At 45.2% G+C, this 16297-nt stretch overlaps 1 protein-coding gene across 7 annotated transcripts in view; it reads right to left on the reverse strand.

Annotated features, from left to right (window-relative positions):
• Positions 1 to 4756: 4756 nt before the first annotated feature.
• Positions 4757 to 16297, reverse strand: part of LDB2 (LIM domain binding 2) — a 333309-nt gene continuing 321768 nt past the window's right edge. Inside the window, exons 6-8 of one of the 7 annotated variants that reach the window (XM_040965820.1) lie at positions 14474 to 14597; positions 11535 to 11686; positions 4757 to 6064 (exon numbers count right to left, since the gene is read on the reverse strand). In XM_040965820.1, the coding sequence (XP_040821754.1) occupies positions 5834 to 6064; positions 11535 to 11686; positions 14474 to 14597 (507 nt within the window). In that variant the 3' untranslated portion in view covers positions 4757 to 5833. Of the gene's footprint in view, positions 6306 to 8930; positions 9075 to 11534; positions 11687 to 14473; positions 14598 to 16297 lie in introns of those variants that run through there. The other 6 variants (XM_040965827.1, XM_040965821.1, XM_040965822.1 and 3 more) reach the window with 6 other exon arrangements.

Consider the following 16297-nt stretch of genomic DNA (forward strand, 5'->3'; position numbering starts at 1 on the left):
CATCACAAATGGAAACAGACTTGCATCATGCTAAGCAGAATACCCTCTGGCAGCCGGTTGAAAGCCCTCAGTTTCAACAGTGTGTGCAGTTTCTGCAGTGTTTGTGTGACTGAGCCGTCTTGAGGGCTCTCCGCCCTTGAATCGGATGGTAGCAGGAGAGGTATGCATATAGCTTGGTTGTAAAATCAGAATTCTGGTTCCACAGGACCTGCTTTGGGTCTCATGGTTGCTGATGCCAGATTGTTCTTTGTCAGCCAACTTTATCTATTGCACATACTGGGGTCATAATTAAAATGAAAATTCACAACCATGGATGCAGCAGAGAAAGCACAGGATATGTAGATGGCCATGGCCAGGTCAGGTCTTAGCTCTGCTACTTCCGGAAGTACTTGGCCATCTTCTTGAATGTCTTAGCATGCTAGCATGGAATGATGACGTTGAAGTCTGTCTGTGTAGAGCATCTACTGCTGTGATTGTACATTTCTCTATTTTGCTACATGCACGGGCAGGTGTGCCCATAATCCAGGAGTTTCCAGGCCCGTGGGTTGTTTGGTACTAACCTAGGACTGTTGGCAAGGTCGGGTAGGCTGGTCACCTTATCTGAGAGAAAAAACAGTGACAAGCCCTCAAAGTTTCTGCCTGAGAAATTGTTGCTGTGACATAGTGTGAAGGTGGGAAAGGCAAGGACTCGGAGCTTGTCTGATCCCATAGGATTTTCAAAATTTCCTTTCTACAAAGGATAAAAGGGACTTCATCCTGGCTTCAGAAGGCTATGGGATTGAAACAATTTCACACTTGTTTGCAAACTTTTGAGGATCTCTCTGAAAGCACTGGGACACTCATGACAACATAGCAGAGGGTGCAAACCCCCAAAGCTTGCAGACCTTTGTCAGGAAATTAAGAATTAAAAGAGAGAGAGAATGGCTTTTCATGACTGGTATGAGTAATGTGTTAGGAGCTTTTACAGCTCCGTGCATGCAAGTTTGCAAAGCCTCTTTTATATGAACACCAACAGCACATGAGGTTTTCTACAAACACACACTCTTTTGAACTTCCAGCCCTCAGAGACACTGTCTTGCTCTATCAGTGGATGAAGGAGGTGAGAGGGACAGAGAGGCACCCCCTCCAATCTGCCTGTCGGTATCAGTTTGACTACTGCCCCTCCTCTGCCACGACGTGTTTCCTGAAGATGTTCAGTCACAGCTTTTGCCCCTTCTCCAGGAAATTCCTGTGGCTTGAGTGAGGAGTCAGACTTGGAGTCATGAACTGGGCCAACTGGACCTTCCACCTCTGTGGACTTCATATATAATGTGCTTGCACCTTGCCACTCCAGTTTTCAGTGAATATCAAACGAAATGCAAAACACTTCACCCTGATGTCTTTAAGCTCTGAGGGCTTTTCCTCTCTGTGTTGTTGACATGTAGAGGATACTCAGTCTTGTGTGCTCAGCTGGCGTGGTAAGCACTTGTCCTTTGTCCCAGGTTAATTACAAGCACCTGGAAGGTTGGCATCAGGAATAGGAATCTCTTAAAAAGCTCATAATAGTGGCTCTCACTGAGTACCAATAAGTGAATCTTGATTTATCAAAGTTTTACCAACTTCCTACCAGATGACTAATGATTATACAATTTTAATTTGGTATACAAAGGGAGTGGGGCCATTCAGAAGTAAATCGGACAATAAATTAGGCTATTTCTATTAGTGGAGATTATATAGAAACTAAAATCATGTTTTAAGGGGTAGTTAACAAGAAGACTCACGATATATTCTATAACCAAAGGGTCGTGATAGGTAATTCTCTTTTCTATAGATGGCCAGTGTTGCAATGTGTGAGAGCCCTTCAACAAGTTTATGGAGAAATGGGATTAAAATACAAATTTACTTTGATGCAATCATATTTGGAGAAGTAGTTTTTTTTTTCATGATGTGTATTTTTTTCCACGAACTTTCTGAATGTTCCTTATCTGTATGAATTTCAAAATGTTTTTGCTCTCAAGCTTATCCTGTAGTTTTCCATGGACATTTTGAAGTCCTACGAATGAGCTAAGAAGGAAAGACTGGAAGCATATGCATCAGAATACTAGAAATGCTCCTTTCAGGGTGGTGAATTTATTTTCTTTTTCCTTTTCAAATGATGTATAATCAGTATGCATTACTTTACGATGAGAAGAAATCTGCTAATGTTTTTCTTATGAATGATAGAGGAGCTAACCCATCATAAGATAAATTTCCTAAGGTTGCTGCGCACTCTGCTTTAGGGAAATTGATCTTGAAAACTGTTTCTGCCACATTCTAGCCCATATACGACCTGTGTGGGTTATGTTATCCAGTTGCATTAAATGTTCACCCCAAGGTTAAAGAGAAATGGAGAAAGGAAGAATTTTCTGCAAGGACCGGGCCACTGATTTATAAATCCCTTGTCAGATGCCCTTGGGAGTTCAAGGTCCTAATCAGGGCCTCCCTGCATGCTACATTTCCAAGTAAACAGATAGTCTTGCTCTCTGACATACTGTCTGACAACACTGCTCAAATAGCTAGCGAATGCCGGAAAGGCGGAGCCTATCTGAAACTCTGCTAAACCAGGAAACACATGGCCCAGGGGCATGGCGCCACTTGTGACCATCACAACGCTGAGCTGATTGTTTAACTGCACTGTGTCCCAACTACACAAAAGAGGACGGCCCCCTCACTGGGCTGTTAGGCACTAGATGGTTATGTCCCATGGGATCTCATGCCTGATATAAGTATATGGCCTCATAATAGGGAGCCCTGAGACCTTTCTTTCAGCACTGAGAGGATGCAAGAAATAGCCAGCAGTCTGAAACAGGGAAGAGAAACCCCAACCTTGGAGGGAGCATCATCCCAGACTTTCAGTGTGTCCAGAACAGTGAAAGAAACTCAGGATAATAAGCCGCTCCATCTGCACTATTTGCTACAGAAGCGTGAACAATGAAGGACCACCCATTGTAATATAGAAGAAAAATCATAGAAGGGGAGGAAAATGTAGAAGAGGAGAGGGTGCGTGGGGAGGCAGACAAGAAATCCTATAGAACTGTTTCATAAAACAAACAAAGAAGAATGAACTAAACTGTCAATGACTCAATATTCTCATGCCTATTAAATGTCTAACAATGCCAAAGGGTGACTGTTACTATAACCCTCACTCCACCAGTGTGCTCCCCGCTGTTATCTCATGTAGGCAATGCTATCTGGCCCCAACTTACCTTACACCTCTATCAGTTGGCTTTGCTCTGTAATAATCTCAAAATCTCAACAGCCTGAAATAGCCAACATTGCCTTTTTCTCACTCATGAAATATGAGTCAAGCAGGACTCCTCTGCCTCAGGCCTAGTCCTCATGTCTCTAATACAGAGGCGGCTCATCGCATGCATGTTCTTTTCTTGGAAAGCAGCAGAACAGAAAGAAGCTACACCAGATCACACACATGCACGCCTGCCGTGCTACATCCATTGACTAAACTAACAACCACTGCTGGCAGAGGCCATGGCCGACAGATCTACAAGTACACACCTGGGAATCCAATCTCTCACCGCTGGCCTACACACCTTTGCTAAAGTTTTCTAATTGCTTCCCAACAGAGGTAAAATTTCCCACAAAACTTATAGTTTCTTACTTCTCTTTAACAAATGAAATGGAACAACAGTCAGCTCACTCCTGATTCCTTGGTTGGCTGTAAGTCGGAGCACCATCCAGCTGCTCCTTGGCTTGGGCTCTCAATTTGTTTTGTTTACTCACTGTACCTGAGTGGCTGCTGTCAGCTCCATATCCAATACACCCATGCTCTTCATCTGTCTTCATAACTCCCTTTGGAAGTAAGTACTGTGGGCCACATTTAGAGATGTGCTGACTGAAGCTCAAGTGGTTTACATGACACGCTTTGTCACACAACTAATAAGTGATGAGGGGAGATTTGAAGCTGGGTCCTCTGGGCCAAAGCCTAGCTGCTTTGTGCATGAATCCAGGCTGAGCAGCTATGACTGAAAGCCAACGGTAGTGGTTCATCCTGGCAGTCAGTATGAACCTGAGGTGTGGCAGGACTGCTGTGATAGCCTGAGACTTGTAGAGGTGATTAGCTCACCACATCCCTGACCTCATGAGTGCCGTTGGGCCATTGTCACAGGATGGGGGGATTGACGTGGGAACAGCTTCCGGAGGGAAGGATGAGCTCAGTTGCCTGTTGGTCTCTCGCACACTTGTATTTCTATAAGCTCTAGTCTTCCATCATGTACTAACATGGCAAGAAGACTATTGCATTGTGCCAGCACCTTGATATTACACTTCCCAGCTTCCAGGTGGTAAGAAATAAATTTCTTCTCAATCAATTGCCCAGTCTGTGTTATTCTGCCATAGCAACAAGAAATGGACTCAGATACCCCTCAAAAGTCATACCCAGTGTAGGGCATGGCCCAAAGCTAGAAAACTCAAGGCAGGTGGCTTTCTGGGGCTTCTTACTGCAGAGCAAGGCACAGCCTGCCTTGTGCGGCTCTCCTGAGCAGTGTGCAAAGACTTCTGTCATCTCTTGCCACCTTCCTGTAAGGCCTCAAACTATTTTGCATAGCTTCTGTGTGAGTGTGGTCGGTCCCAGTGTACAACGGGTAGTACCGTGGCCTTGGCCCCCATGCAGCTTTTGTGGGATTTGACCATGAACTCAAAGCCCAACCCCTCTCACAAATGTGGACAGATTGCTGTGTGTGCATGTACTCACACAAACCAACAGATTCACTTGCTTTGGTCGTTAACACAGTTTATTATTGGCACACTTACCAGTAAAGCATACATAAAATACAGCTGTTTTATAACACACAGAACCACTGTGTCTTTACATGAGTGGAGCAACATATTAATATGCCAATGGAAAAATTAGTTATCTTAGAAAGTTTCACATAAATACACTGGAATTGCCCAAACAGAAAAGTCCCCGTAAAAGAGCCAGGTAAATGCTTTACAAAATATTATACAAGAAATATACTATGAAAAGGAAGAACGATCAACTCAGATACAATGAAAATTTTAAAAAAGTTTCAGCTTTATGAAACTGCCCACTAAATTAATGGATTACATGGCTTGAAGTATTTGCATCAACAGCAACTTCATAAATGCATACAAATCCCCAAGGTCCAGTTGGCCTCTTTACATAACATTCTGTCTTGGTGTCCCCAGGGACAAAAAGACATTTCTTGTTTCAGCACTTGGGCTAAATTGAACCAAAACTCAGACTCAAAAACCAATCAACATCACCTTGACCATGAATTACCCGGATGGGCCCTCTTCACTGCTGCCCAATAAAAGAAAATGTAAAGAAGCGAAGGAAAAAGATACATTTAAATTACTTCCCCAAAGCTGATTTTTTTTTCCTTTTCTTTTTTTACTGAAACAAGAAACTCTCAGATGCAAGTCAAAAAGCAGAAAATATTTTACAGGATTAAAAAGTCATCTGTAGTTGGGTTCGGCTATGATCGGGATCCTGAGCACTGGGCACGGGTGGACAATCTGGTGGATGCATGGAAAGGAACTCAGCCCGAGCCCACAGTCCGCAGCGCGCCAGGAGACGCGCACGCCTTTTCTCTCTTTTCAGTGCCTGTGTCTGTAGAGCCCGCGAAGGCTTGTAAGGAACGGTCATTGAAGCGTTTTTGGAATGCTCCTCTCAGTTAAACAGAACAAAGAAAAAAAAGTCAGATCACTGTGGTTTAGAAACAGGTATTTGCTTGAAACTTTTTTCCCATCTCTCCTCTTTCCTCTCCTGTAAGTAAAGATTGCGATGGGACCTATGGACAGTGGATTCAGGTGCCGACCGAGATCGATCCCGCCGGTCTTATTGGGAAGCCTGGGGTGGGGGGTTTTCTGATTTGGTCTCTGGAGCGGCAGGAGGTTTATTGTTCCACGGGCTGTTGTTCCCCAGGGCAGGTGAATTGTTGAAGTCCTCCTCGTCGTCCATGCCGTTGGCCGCATCATATTGCGTGTTTTCTAATCTAGTGATTAGCCTTTCGTCCTCGTCCCCAAACTCACCTCCCATCAGAGTTGGCTCTCCTACCACCATCACATCCTGTGAACAGCAGCTGACATTATTACAGGGAAACCTTGGGAGAGAGAAGCTCAGCTTAAAACAACAGTGGGAGGAGCTGGGGGATCTAGGACAGACAACAGGGTCAAGTCTCAATGTCGGGGGCCGAGACGCAAATGTGATTTCTACGGGAACTAAACATCGCCTCCTGATGTGTAACAACCACGCGAGTTTATGTCCTTAGTGCGCAGCCTGACACCGGAGAACGAGCAATGCTAGCAATCTGCAGAAATAAAAAAATGGATTTTTCAAAATTAAAAAAATCCACGCTTGGAACGTGCTGACACTGGGGACTCTGGAGAGGGCTGTGGAACCTTCTGCTGGGTGCTGTGCAATCCATCCCAAAAGCCGCCACTTGTACTGATGGGCTGAGAGCCTCTCTGGAGACTAGCGGCCAGCGGGACCCGCGGAAGGTGCAGTTCTGCCATATTCGCACAACTCATTCCAAATGGGATTTTCTCTGTCCCAAAGATGGTATACATTTTAATTGAAGACAGAATCTCTCTTTTCTCTACTCAGCCAGGCCCTTTTATGCAGCCAATATCCTTGACATTCTGCTACTTAATTATGGTAATTAATTTAGGTAAAGTTTTCGATAAAAACAATGTTCACACTGATTTGACAATTTGCATAGCTAATTAAGTCATTAGCAAAAACCTGCTGATTGCCAACAAGCCCTGAATTTACCATCTGTTATTTCATGGTGCCTGTCACCTATCCCCACACAGGCAACCCTGCTACCAATCTGGGCAGGAAAGAGAAACCAGTGTGTCCAGCTGGTGCCATAAAGGAAGATGAAGAGCGCTAATTATAATTACATGGACGATGCTGATCGCCATCAGACACAGAAGCGAGCGAGAAGAATCCCTCTAATCACTCCTGTTCAGCACAAATTGTCCTTTTGTGCAAACAAGGAAGCCACCTACTGGAACTGTGAGAATTGTGGAGGCCACAGCTGGAGAGGCACAGGGACTGGGGGGGGTGGGTTGGGAGGATGTGCACTCTGGGCACAGTGTTGGCCTCTGTTCAGAGGAAACCCCATGGGGTAGACGGGTGACCTGGGCTAGAGACAGGGTCCCAGCGGGGCACATGGTTCTGGCCAAGCTCTGAGCAGTATTCTACTCCAAAGTGCAGAGACTCCAGGAAAATGAGCAACTGCTCTCAGTCTCCAAGGAAAAAAGAAGAAGGCGTGATGGGATGGACACTGTTGCACAGGGAAGGAGGTGTTTCTTGTGAGGGAGGCTGACTCAAGCAAAAGCCTGGACTGAATGCATAAAAAAATTCTTTTCCCTGGCAGCCCATGGAGAGGAGGGTTCCTGGACAGGTTAGTAGAACCTATGGTCAGGAGAAGGTCTAGAAGGATATCCATGTCCATTCTAGAATCAGAAGGATCCCAGTGGAAAAATCTCTTAATTGCCACCGAGTCCACTTTGGGATGGGAATGTGATTTTGGTTATTTATTCTCCCGCCCCCAATGAGGGAAGGCAGTTCATAGGTGTCCGAGTCATGCTTCTCTAACTTAGGCATTCCAGGGCATGGACAAAAATGATTTTTTTTTAAATGTCCCTGATAGAGTAAACGCCTCACACGTGAGCTGGTCAACACAGCCATGGAAGTACCTGTGGGGCACTGAGCTGATGGTTTCCAAGAACACACTGATTAGGCAATGAAGAACCAGAAACGATGCTGACATGTAAGGAGACTCACAAGGCTGTTTCAGGTGACATGCAAAACAGACACTGCCCTTGGCAAAAATGATGGTGGGAGGTGACGTGGAAAGGTTATTCGGCCGGCTGGAAAGCTGCCATATGACTGTTGAGGATGTTCTTGACTGGAACAAAGTGCCCCTCAGTGACACAGGCAATTAGGAGAGCACAATGATGATGATCAGGAGTCAAAGGAGGGTGGAAGAAATGGGGTGAGACTGTCTGGAGCACGGCATGGACATTCATGTCATGTCCCGCCTCTCCCCAGCACGCCTTGAAGAGCCTCGGCTCCTTGGGACAGGAGAAAGGTGTGGGAGCCTTCTGTGTGGGTCTCCAAGGTCAACAGTGAGGCTCAGAGTTGGAGGAGATGAGCCTGGTTTGAAAATAGCATAGGAAAATAAGAAGCAGCGAACCGAAGCATGTTAGAGGACAAGTTGCCACTACTGCAGATGCGTTCGTGTTAGAAAATAAGAGCCTTTCCAGAAAAGTGCTATGAAAATGGTGGTTCGAATCATTTCCAGTGGGGTTCACACAGGCTTGAAATGGGTAGTAAGTTTTTTGTTGCTGTTCCAGAAACAACTGGAAGGGATTTCCAGGAAGAGGTATTCCTAAGTACCCTGAATCTCAAAGAGATGTCACGTTTGCTTTCCTGATCACAAGATACTCCTGGATGGAACATAACAGTGTGTGTGTGTGTGTGTGTGTGTGTGTGACTGACAAATGACAAGTCATTAAAGAGACACACATAAAGAATTTCATAGGCACACAGAAACCAGAAGTCACCAACGGACGATGCACGTGTTTCCGTGTGGTTCTTCCAAAGGTCAGGTTCAGGATAAGGACACCCTGCTCTTTGTTTTTCCCACAGAAAACAAATGCAGACATGGGGCAAGGCCAGGCTACCTCTGTTTTGGGGGTGTTAGCATCACATCCCCCACACCTCCAGGTCTTTAGGAATCTCCACAGCTGGAGTGAGAGTGTGTTTCCTTCCCATCTCTGTCCTGTGTGTCCCCAAGAAGGCAACAGGGATCCCCCTGAGTGCAGCTCATATACCCTTAGTTCCCCCACAAAGCCCGCTTTGAGATGCCACCAGCCTTTCCCCACTCTGTTTTCTCACTCATCCCCCGTGCAAGGACCACCAACCTCTGAGGAGGACTGGAAGTGACTCCTTTCAGGGCCCCTCAATGCTTCTCCTTAAATTGGCCAGAAGGGGTCACTGCTGTTGAATGACACAGGTCTCCATCCCTCCCAGGGTTGAGGCTGCAGGTCGGGATCGCTCCTAGCCCCTGCTCATGGAGTGAGAAGCAGAAGCCAATGATTAAACCCTAAACCTGTCCCCGCCACAACACACACACACACCACAAACCACAGCTACGGTCAAGGGCCCAAGCCACTAATGCCTGCAAGGGATCCTCTACTCCACTAGTAAGAGTTTATTGATGGTCCAAAGACAGGGCTAGAAGCTGTGACCACTCCAGGCCATCTTGTGCTGATCATTCAACACCACTCAACTCGAGAACACCTAGGAATTGGCCTGTTTTCCCAGCCTTATTGTCTCCTTGCCTTGACTCATTTGCAAGCTTTATTTGATTCCAACTCCAAGTGTAAGCATAGTGCTGAAATTCAGCTATGATTTCCTAAAGGATCTCCAAGGTCACAGCTTACTAAAAGACCCCTGGAGACAGAGAATTATCACCAAAATGTAATTATTGGTTCAGAGGACAGGAACATAACATAGTATATTTTAAAAACACGCTCTATAAAAGAATTGAAATGACTGACGAGATCAGGTAAGTCTTAAAATGCACATGTGGGCTGCCACTCTCAAATTCTGTACCTGTGGCAGGCATCACTAATGGATGACCTACTAACCCCAGTTCAGGTCTTGGAATCCTAGGATACCTTTTCGCCATCCCTCAATTAGCCTGGGATCTTTTCAGTGACAGGGCGTGGTTCTTTTAAGCTGTTGTTAAATCCTGGTATTACAAATACCTAGAATAGCCTGGAACACGTAAGAGGAGCGCAGAAAACATTTGTTAAATGCTTGAATTCTTTTTTTTTTTTAATTCCAAAAGATTTAAAATTCTTAGTATATTCTTCTAAATGGGTTCATGCTGATCGTACATATTTTCGCGGTCTAAGGATCTAAGCCCTGTGACTGTGCCCTTCAGTAGCAATGCCATGGCTCCAGAATTCTCTAGAAAACACTTCACTCCTTTGCTACAGGAAGCTGACAAATGTTAGTTTCTGAAACTCCAGAATTAAGAGAGTGAATGGGCTACTGGTGAGCTCTTTATTGCTCAATTTCCATACATCCAATTATTCTTTCTACACATTTCCCAACTTAACCAGGAATGGGCATAGCTGTTGGAAATTTAATAAACAAATTCATCTCTTCTGCTTAGATTTTGCCCTTGATCTTCAGGGAGGTGATTGGTGTAACCAGAGGGTCATTTGAAGACTCTTTTCTTTGCCCAAGACCCATGAGTCCTAGCGGTCTTGACATGAAGATGGCTCCTTCCAGGTTGCCCAGTGTCTCCAGGAGCTCTTTCCTTCTCCCTCCCTGTCTAGGAAGGATGGGAGCAGTCCCAGTTGTGTATGGAATTTTCGGGGGGTGGATGGGCTTGGTTTTGGCCCTCAGAGTACTGACCTATGAAAAGTGGGTGGAGAAATACTGGAAAGGGCACATTTAGAAGCAAGTGGGAGTGCCCGTGTACTGAGGTCTACTCTTGCAGGGAGAGAGAAGGAGCAGGACCAGGAGAGGAAGGGTGAGGACCACAGACAAAATGGGAGGAAAGTGAGAAAGATGGAGGTCAAATGGAGTCTGTTGCTGCAAGTAAGAGAGTAGGGTGCACTTTCTAAATATATCGTATCTAGAGGGTAAAGCCCCAAGAAAGTGTCCTATTCAAACAACAGCCAAGCACTTGGAGACAGGGTGATGTGACAGGGGTGGCAAAGAAGGAAAAGCCACAAGGAGCCATGGTGGGGCAGGGGACAGCAGATGTTTAGGGCAGCTGGAGGCCTGCTAAAGAGGGCAAGCAGAATGGAAGGCAGGAGGCAGAAACAGAGTTGGAGAGGGGACACTGAGAGGAAGAAAGATCCTGCATGGTATACCACCGCTGGCACTTTCGGAGTTCCAGTAACACCCTTTGCCAAGACCCAGAAATGAAAGGAAAAAGTGATGGAACTAAGATAGCTAAGATGGAGCTAGGGGCTGAGCCTCTCCAGAGACAAGGAGTTGGGCAAAGGGAAACACACTTGGCTGTTCCTTTTTAGGGCTGCGAGTTAACAACTTGACTCCTAGCCCCATGTTGGGATGCCCATGTTGGGATGGCCCAGGCAAGTTAGAGTTCTGGTCCTGAGTGCTGGACACCAGCTTCCTGTGGCAAGCAGGGTTTGTCCTGTTGCCACCAAGAGGTTACCAGATCCCACCAGGCAGGTTGCTAGGTGATATTTTAAGTAAAGTTTAAGTGATGTATGTCCCATCTGTGACTCTGAGGGCTTTTTTTCATCCCGGTCCCATTGCAGCACTGACTTCGAATACTCCCCATCATAGATGGCTGGGGAAAGTTTCCAGGACAGGGTTCCTCCATCCCCCTCCCATCCCCAAAGCCACCTCCCAACCCCCACCACCACCCCACAGGCCTGGAAGGCTCCTGCAGCTAAAGCAGACTTCAGCGCAGGCCTTTTGTGTCAGGAGATGGGTAGGGGGCAGATTTTAGGCCTAAAATGAAAGCGAGACTTACAGGTACCTGACTGGACAGACTCAGGTTGGCTGCTGGAGTTTTCTTCTTGCTGCCCGCGCTGTTGGTTGTGTTCCCGGCGCTGCTGTTGGACGTACTGCTGGTGGAATTTTTCCTTTTTCTCCGTTTGGTTGTCGGTTGCCTTGTGGGTTCTGCTGCATTAAGCACAAGGGTGGCAGTGTCAGTTCCAGGGTGACCACCAGAAAGAACCATGGACGAGCAGCCTGTGTATGTCTTTCCCCCCATTTCGTATAAATTTGCGAAGAAAAGGGAGAGACCTGCTGATTTGAACACAAAAGGGTGTGAAATTCTTTCCTTCTAGAGGAAATCAGCCTAATTTTTTGCTTGCACCATTACAACTGGAATGGCGAGATTGGCAGCAATTCAGAACTGTTGAACTATCAAAACTGCTTGAGCAGGACCCTCGGAGCGCGCCTCACATCGGGGACCTGGGATGGGTGGGAGGCTGGGTGGGGCTTCTCCCTTTGTTTCTCCCCTCACCCCAGATGCAGGGGCGGGTGATGATATTAGTGTGGAAACATTGGTATTACCCACAAAAATATTGTTTAAAAAAAGAGGGAACCACAAGTGTCTCTTTCATAATTGAATTTAACATATCACTACCACTGGGAAGCTTGGGATTTCTCTTCCCTCCTGATCTCCTAATAATAAAGGAAGGATTCTTAGAATCCCTAGGAAACCTCAGAGGTTAAATTGGAGCCTGAATATTCAATCTGCTAGCCAGTGCACAACAGCATCCCCTACCGGCCTGGTGTCGTATTGCAGCCTGCCTCTGGTACATTTGGGTAACTCTAATCAGAGATGAGTAAGCTAAGGGGTTCCCAGATTCAGCAGGAACAGGCACTGGTTTGGACTCTGCTGTTTGATGAGGCCCAGTAGTTCCAAAAATGCTTTGGGGAAATGTGGCAGTCTTGTATCCTTGCTGCATTCATGAAGGGAAGCTAAAACTCTTCGGCAATGGCCTATTCAGCAACAGAGAAAAAGGTTTTGGGACTAGAAGGATGGAGCAACACCTTAGTGCAAATATGGGCACCCCTGGGGGGGCGTGCATCAAGTTTTGTTATCTCCTAATTTCACATGGGACTTTATTCAATATCAGACATTATCCTTAATTTTTTTTGTGTGTGCATTAACTAGCTTACATTCTGAAGGATTTCTTAAACAAGCACATTATTATCATCTTTGTTTCATAAATCAGGTGTTTTCAAAAGCCATTCTCAGCTAGGTACTGAATATGTTGCTAACCCTCTTATAGATTTTACTCTAATGGGACAGGAAGCCTGCCAAAGCCATGTTCAAAGTAGGTGAGAGGGCCTTGGTCTAGTGCCTTCAAACACTCTTATGGTTTATGAAGGAAAAAGGAAAAAATCCTCCTTAGTCTACAGAGGTAAGCCTGACTTTATTGAGGAAGCAAGGATTGTATTACATTGCAATATGATGTTATATGCGACATATATTACATATCTAATGTTTCTACACATCTCCCATATTTTTCTTTCATAAGTACTTTTTCTTAATACTAAAACTTTTCACCGGAGTCTATTGTCCCTTTTAATAAGGCTGTGGACACTTGTTCTGGAGGGTGACGGAAGGAGTAGGTGGTACAGAGCCAGCTCAGCACGTCCACGCAGGAGCTGAGAAGGTCCTTCCAGGCACTATCAGTGACCATGTCTATGCTGACAAGTGTCTTCTTTCTTTGACTTAAGAATGCAAATTGGCTACTTCTTGTATTTATTTGTATCGTATTTATGAAATTCTTGGTAAACGTATTGCTTCCATTGGTAGTAGAAGCTGTGGCAGTAAAACTATGAATTCTGGAGGCACAAAGCCTTTTGTGACTCACTTCTCATTTATTAGCCATGAGACCAACTTCGGATAACAACGCTGCCAAGTCTCAACCTCCACACCGTGAGATGGGGATTATGATAAGGATCTCAAAAGGTCACTGCAAGAATTCAACATTTCTAATAGTTTCATCCAGTGTTTACACCCCCAGTGGGTAGAGCAGAGCCTTTGCCTTCAATAGCTTCAGTAAGTAATTATTGGATGAATAAATGATATCTTAATTTTGTTGTCATGTGTTAAAAAATGTTGGTGTTCAAAGCAGTGGAGAGTGAATAAACATTCCATTTGAGAAAAGGCAAAATGAAGAACATTGCACTAATCTGAAAAATAATGTTCTGAAGGTATAAAGTTTTCCTTGAATGGGGATGCAACATTCTATGAAAAATAGCACATATTTTCTCAGACTTCTGAAGATGTACTTGGTTAAATGTGCTATCTTCATTTTATATAGTGCTCCTGGCCAGTTACCAACAGAAGGTGACCACTGTGATTCAAAAAGCTATTTGCCTCATGCTAATAATTACTCTTTATAAAATAATCTGTAGTGAATGGATACATTTCACTTTTATGACCAGTGAGGCTCAACACAGGCCTGGGAGTGAAAATGTATTAGATAGAGAGACAATTAATGATGACTTGAAGCGATAATTTCAGAACCCCAGTATGAGATTTTGTGTCTAAACCACAGTCTAGGGAAAGTGAGGAGAATGAAACTTTTTATGTATTTGTTTCATGGCTAGAGTGTCTTTTGATAGAAGATACTTAAAAATAGTATAAACTTTATTATCCTCCCTCCCTCTAGGCCCACGCTCTTGTTTTGTAGAACAACTCTTGGAGCAGCAGACAGGAACCACTGCTTCTGAGTTTGGCTTTGTCACTGATTTTCCTGAAGTCTTGGAGCAAATCATTTTACTTCTCAGGGCAAGCAAGGAGCCCACAAGTCAGTCCTAAGAACATTTGCAAAACACTTGTCATGAGATCCCTAAGAAATCACGTTGCCTACAGATTTGTAATCATCTCCTCCATTTTTATCCCCCAAAGATGCTATTTGGAAAGAGTGAAGAGCAAGGGTGTACCTGGCGGGGCCACCATCCGCTGCCACTTCTGGAACAGGCAGGTCTTGAGGCAGTCGCGTGGACTGAGGTTGTAGGTTTTATGTCTCGACATCAGTTCCTGCATTGGCTCCAGTATTACACACAACTGCAAGGAGTTCAAAGGTATTGGAGTTTTGCCATTGGTTTAAGTTAATAACAATAATGAATGTTAGCAGCTGGAATCAATTAGGAGCTAAGAGTACTTTCCTTTTTTCCTCTGGTTGTGATTTTCCCTGAGTGAGGGAACAGAAATATTACCAACCTTCGAGTTTCTCATTTACCATTACTCTTATCAATGTACACACACACACACACACACACACACACACACACACACACACACACACACACACACACATCTTTTGTGCATTCTGTGCAGTAGATAGACCAGGCTCCACTCAGCATTCAAGGGACTCTCCCTGGCTCAAGAGCGACAGCTCTCTTCTCAGGAGCACAGTCAGCTGTGATTTCTCCTCTGGCCTCTGGCTGTTGCTCTTATTTGTACAGCCACACACTGTGAGTGACAATGCCCATATACACAGGTGATCCAGCACTGAACTTCCTCTTTTAAACTCTGCAAGAATACAGTGGCAGCTATGGCTGCTTTATGATCTTACTAAAGGCAAGCCATGAATGTTATTTTATTGTAGTTCATGTGTTTGTATCATACATGCTGATAATGTCAATGATAATAATGTCATTTCATGTGGGGGGTTCCTCTGTGATTCTGCAACAGTCACCTAATTCCCTCCTTTAGTTGGATTTTTCAGCTTTACTTTGGTATATCTGAGGACCATGATTCACGAGTGAAACAAGAAGGTGAAAGCATTCAGGATTGTTTTGGATTTTTCCAAATTCCTTCTCATGGGGAAGCTTATCAGAACACCAATGCACTGAGAGGACAGTAGCCATGGGTACAGGGACCATCCGTGGCAAGGGTACCTCATCACTGTGGCAATCAGAGCGCTACAAAAATCGGCAATGCACTTGTCCATGTGAAAAAGCCTCACTTGCTTATGAAAGATGGATGTGCAATCTGCAGCTTCAATGGCTACCTTCCTTGCTAGACCCCATCCCATTTCCCAAGCCATCCCTTGACTTGAGCCAAAATGCTCTGTGTTCACTCAACTTTCTCATTCTCGGACTTCTTCCCTCCCTTTGCCCTGGCTGACGCACAGACCCCACATGGAGATACGGTTGCTTGCCAGTTGATGGCTTCCTCCCAGATACACCTCTCCACATGCAGGCAGAGTTGGTGCCTCTCCACCAGTTCCCACAGCACCCAACCCTCTGTGGTCCACAGACAGCCTCATTCGCTCTTTGAAATATTTTCCTCTAAGCTGTCTTTTCCAGGAACACTGAGACCATGCCTTTTAACCATATTCCTAGATTTGGCTCACATGAATGTTTCCTTTTATGGAGTGATTCGTAGACAGGCCAGGAGACCTTTCCAGATGGCCAGCGCACAAAGTATGGTGAAGAACACGCCCCTCAGAATCAGGTGGCCTGTGTCCCATGCACACTCCCTAGCTCTGTGTTTTCTGGTTTACTACTGGCTCTGGAAGTGGAGTCCTGAGTCGGTGCTTTCTAAATTCACTTTCCCATGAAATTCTGACAGACGCTACTACAGAGTGAAGCCCATTGTCCTGTAGACTGTGGTTGTTAGAATATAGAAACACAAGACAAGCACAAACCGCCAGCCATTGCTAGCTCTCACTCCATCCTTCTCATCATCTCATGCTCTGTTCTGAAGGCTGAGCATGGCAATCTTTCCTTGGAATGATCCTTCAGTCCTTTTTACCTTTA

The sequence above is a fragment of the Ochotona curzoniae genome, unplaced genomic scaffold (assembly GCF_017591425.1).
Source record: "Ochotona curzoniae isolate NIBS_2020 unplaced genomic scaffold, NIBS_Ocur_1.0 scaffold_4505, whole genome shotgun sequence".
Lineage (NCBI taxonomy): Eukaryota > Metazoa > Chordata > Mammalia > Lagomorpha > Ochotonidae > Ochotona > Ochotona curzoniae.